The sequence below is a fragment of the Populus euphratica genome, unplaced genomic scaffold, assembly GCF_000495115.2.
Source record: "Populus euphratica unplaced genomic scaffold, PopEup_1.0 scaffold2900.1, whole genome shotgun sequence".
Classification (NCBI taxonomy): Eukaryota; Viridiplantae; Streptophyta; class Magnoliopsida; order Malpighiales; family Salicaceae; genus Populus; species Populus euphratica.
The window spans coordinates 4795-8060 of record NW_011502733.1 but is presented as its reverse complement, the minus strand read 5'-3'; the positions used below and the strand labels follow the sequence as shown (position 1 = coordinate 8060).

The following is a 3266-nucleotide window of genomic DNA, read 5'->3' as shown; positions in this document are numbered from 1 at the left end:
TTCAAATAGATTATAATTTTTTTTTTGTCAAATAAGTGCTAGAAAAGCTCATGTGTTTACTATGATTTTTTATTCTGGTCACTTACCATCTTTTGCATGGAAAAATAAAAATCTAGTCACTGATTTAAATACAACGTTTTGAATTTGATGAACATAACCGATTAAATAGTTAAAAATGCATTAAAAAAAAATTCTTTAGTTATAGAATAGAATAACCGTATTGAGTTTGAATGGAAAATTCCGATGCAACATAATTTTCCTTATAATTGAATTTGACTAGTATTGATTATTGAATCACTTCCAATTAGCGATGTTTAAAAAAAGCCACTTTAATTAAATACAAATCGTCTACAAACAGCAGCTCAGTAACGTGCCGTCCCAACGTGTTTTCCATTTTCCAAACCCCAAAAAAGCTACCCCGCCCCCATTTTGTTGACTGAACGACACTTACCCCCAATTAGTACAAACGCGTGGGCTCTACTCAACCTGGCTTCACAACACGCTATCCTGTAAGAGATTTGAACTCTGAGTCAGCACCATCTCTCACCTGTCTCTCCCTCTTCCTTATAAACATCTTCTCCCTTCTCCTCCCTCGAATCCCCTCTGCTTCTATCTCTCCCCAACTTCCTAGCCAAAGATCTTTCACCTACAGGCGCGCCCCCCCGCTCTCCCCTCTACTTGCTACTTAGCCATGGATCATTGCAGCAAAACTTCTTGCAATTCAAGCTCTCCTTTTGATTGCATCCTTTTTGGTACTTCCTTTTCAATCTTATTATATTATACAAATGCTAGTCTCTTCATTCCTGTCCAAGCTCTCTGCTCGCATTGTTTTGAATTGTAATTTTCTTTTTAAACAGATTTGGATGACACTTTGTATTCTTCTAAGCTTGGAATAGCAGAAGCTCTGAGAAAAAACATTGATGGTAAATGGCCATTTTTAATTTTTTTCATAACCTAACCTAAAAATCTTAATTACCTCAAATATTTCTGTCGAGAACTGATCAAGATCGTTCTTTTTTTGTAGACTTTCTTGTCGAGAGATGTGGGTTTTCAGAGGACAAAGCTCCGAGTATCCGAGTCAAGCTCTTCAAGACCCACGGCAGCTCTCTTGCCGGTTTGCGAGTAATTACTCTCTAACAAAGACATAGTAAAAATAAAATATCTTTTTTGCCCCTGCCTTCTTTAATTATTAACTGCTCGAACTTATATATTCAGGCATTAGGATATGGTATTGATGCTGATGATTATCACAGGTTAGCAAAACAAATCCTCGTTCAAATTGCTTAATTTCACTCTAGATTCCGTTTCCAATTCAGAACAAAAAAAAAAACACTGAAATCATTTTTTTAACTATTTATATTCATCAACAGTTTCGTGCACGGAAGATTGCCTTATGATTTGATCAAGCCAGATTCTCACCTACTTAACCTCTTGCGTAGCATCACTCAAAGGAAAATTGTAAGCCTGAATCAGATAATATAAAATTGAGTCATCCCATTAAATTCTATTTTGTGATCAAGATTGTATCACTGTTTACGCTTCCAAGCAATTGATTAAAGTTTTTAATGTTTTTGTTGGCAGATTTTCACCAATTCAGATAGAAATCACGCGATCACGGCCCTAAAAAGGTTAGGGATAGAAGACTGTTTCGATCAGATCATATGTTTTGAGACTATGAATCCAAACCTGTCTAAATCGACTAGTCCTGACGAAATCCCTGTTCTACTTAAGCCTTCAATGGATGCCATGAAAATCGCTCTCCGTGTTGCAGATGTTGATATTCGCCGCACGGTAAGACACCATTTCCCGGTTTTTTTGTTTGATTAGTTTTCATTGTTCATTTGTTTTTGTTTAGCAATTTAAAACATTTCTGAAACCCGATCGTGCTCTGTTGTGTTGCAGCTGTTTTTGGATGACAACGTGCGCAATGTAGCAGCTGGGAAAGCTTTGGGGCTCCGTACTGCTCTGGTAAATTTACCAATCAATCCCCTTGTAGTCAAATAAAGAAAAAAAATTAAAAAACACACTAGCCCCTTGTTAGAATCCAATTTGTCTTTGGCTACTGAAATTCAAATTAAGAAATCTGCCAGCCTTGCCAGTTTCTTATTATGCACAAAAAAACCCGCACTATTTTTTTACCACTTGGAAAAAGAGGAAAATGCCCGTGGCTCGAAAGCTCAAGAGCCTTGCGGTGCGTGGCCAAAAGGTGTCCTAAAAACTAAGGGCCATGATTAACCGGTGGTTTATTGATTATTATTGGTTTGGTTTTATTAAAAAAATAATCAAAACTGGTTTTATTTTTTGAAAAAAAAATAAATAGAACCAAAACCGGTTTTAATTGACTGATTTTGATTTGGTTATTTTGAAAAAAATCAGTTCAAATAAGTTTAGCTTGGTTTTTTCTAGTTAGACTTGATTTTTTTTGGGGTTTTTTAGTTTAGATTTTTTGGTTTTAGATTTATAAAACCAAAACTGAATTGTTTGGTTTTTTAAAAATTTTAATACGTTAAATTGGTTGTTTTGGGTTCGGTTTTTCAATTAATTTTTTCGGTTTCCTTGGTTTCTGGTTTTTATACTCACCCGTACTATCCATGACGTCAATAGAAGAGAGGTAGCTAAACCAGGGTCCAAGGCATTAACGATAATGCTTGATTTGCCCTCAACATCTGAAATTCTAAAAACTACATTTAGAATCTCAAAGCTGTCCCTCTGAAGCAATTGGCTTTCATTTTTGTGCTGTGAAAACTGAGTGGCCAATGAAATTTGTTTGAGGTCTCATACCCGTGCTTGTGTCCTGATGTGATTATGAAGGTAGGAAAAACGGTGAAGAGCAAAGAAGCAGATTACGCGTTAGAGCATATCCACAACCTGGCTCAGATAATTCCAGAAATTTGGGCGAGAGGAACGGATAGTGGTAATCAGAGGATCAGCCGCACCAGGAGTGAAATGGACGCCGTTCTCACAGCTACAACCGTCGGAGCCTAGATAAGACAACAAATCAAGACCTCTTCTGCAAAGACTGGGTTGGTGTCTGTACATATCAATTGTATCTTTCATGTGAATTACATATATCTTTCATGTGATCTTTCATGTGATCTTTCATGTGCATAACATAGCAAATGTCGTCCATGTCTGAGTTGTTAATTATGTATTATGCGTGTAAATGCTTCGTCTATGTAATGTGATAAAGTGAAGTGAATATCCATCCATCCTACCGGTTACCAATAACAGTCGTTGGCATCCTATTAAAATTGATTTTTTCTAAA

The 3266-nt window shown here is 36.4% G+C and overlaps 1 protein-coding gene across 1 annotated transcript; it reads left to right on the top strand.

Annotated features, from left to right (window-relative positions):
• Positions 1-548: 548 nt before the first annotated feature.
• LOC105119416 (uncharacterized protein C24B11.05-like) lies at positions 549-3266 on the top strand. The gene is made up of 8 exons (XM_011017556.1): positions 549-752; positions 858-923; positions 1025-1122; positions 1216-1253; positions 1371-1458; positions 1582-1791; positions 1903-1968; positions 2812-3266. Exons 1-8 carry the CDS (start codon positions 692-694, stop codon positions 2983-2985), a joined length of 801 nt encoding a protein of 266 aa, XP_011015858.1. The 5' UTR covers positions 549-691; the 3' UTR covers positions 2986-3266.

Bases quoted from the DNA above. Each gene is read 5' to 3' on its own strand.
- LOC105119416 (XM_011017556.1), top strand. From the start codon at position 692: ATGGATCATTGCAGCAAAACTTCTTGCAATTCAAGCTCTCCTTTTGAT. The intron at 1,123-1,215 runs GTAATTACTCTC...TTATATATTCAG, and splicing joins GCTCTCTTGCCGGTTTGCGA to GCATTAGGATATGGTATTGA. The intron at 1,969-2,811 runs GTAAATTTACCA...GTGATTATGAAG, and splicing joins TGGGGCTCCGTACTGCTCTG to GTAGGAAAAACGGTGAAGAG.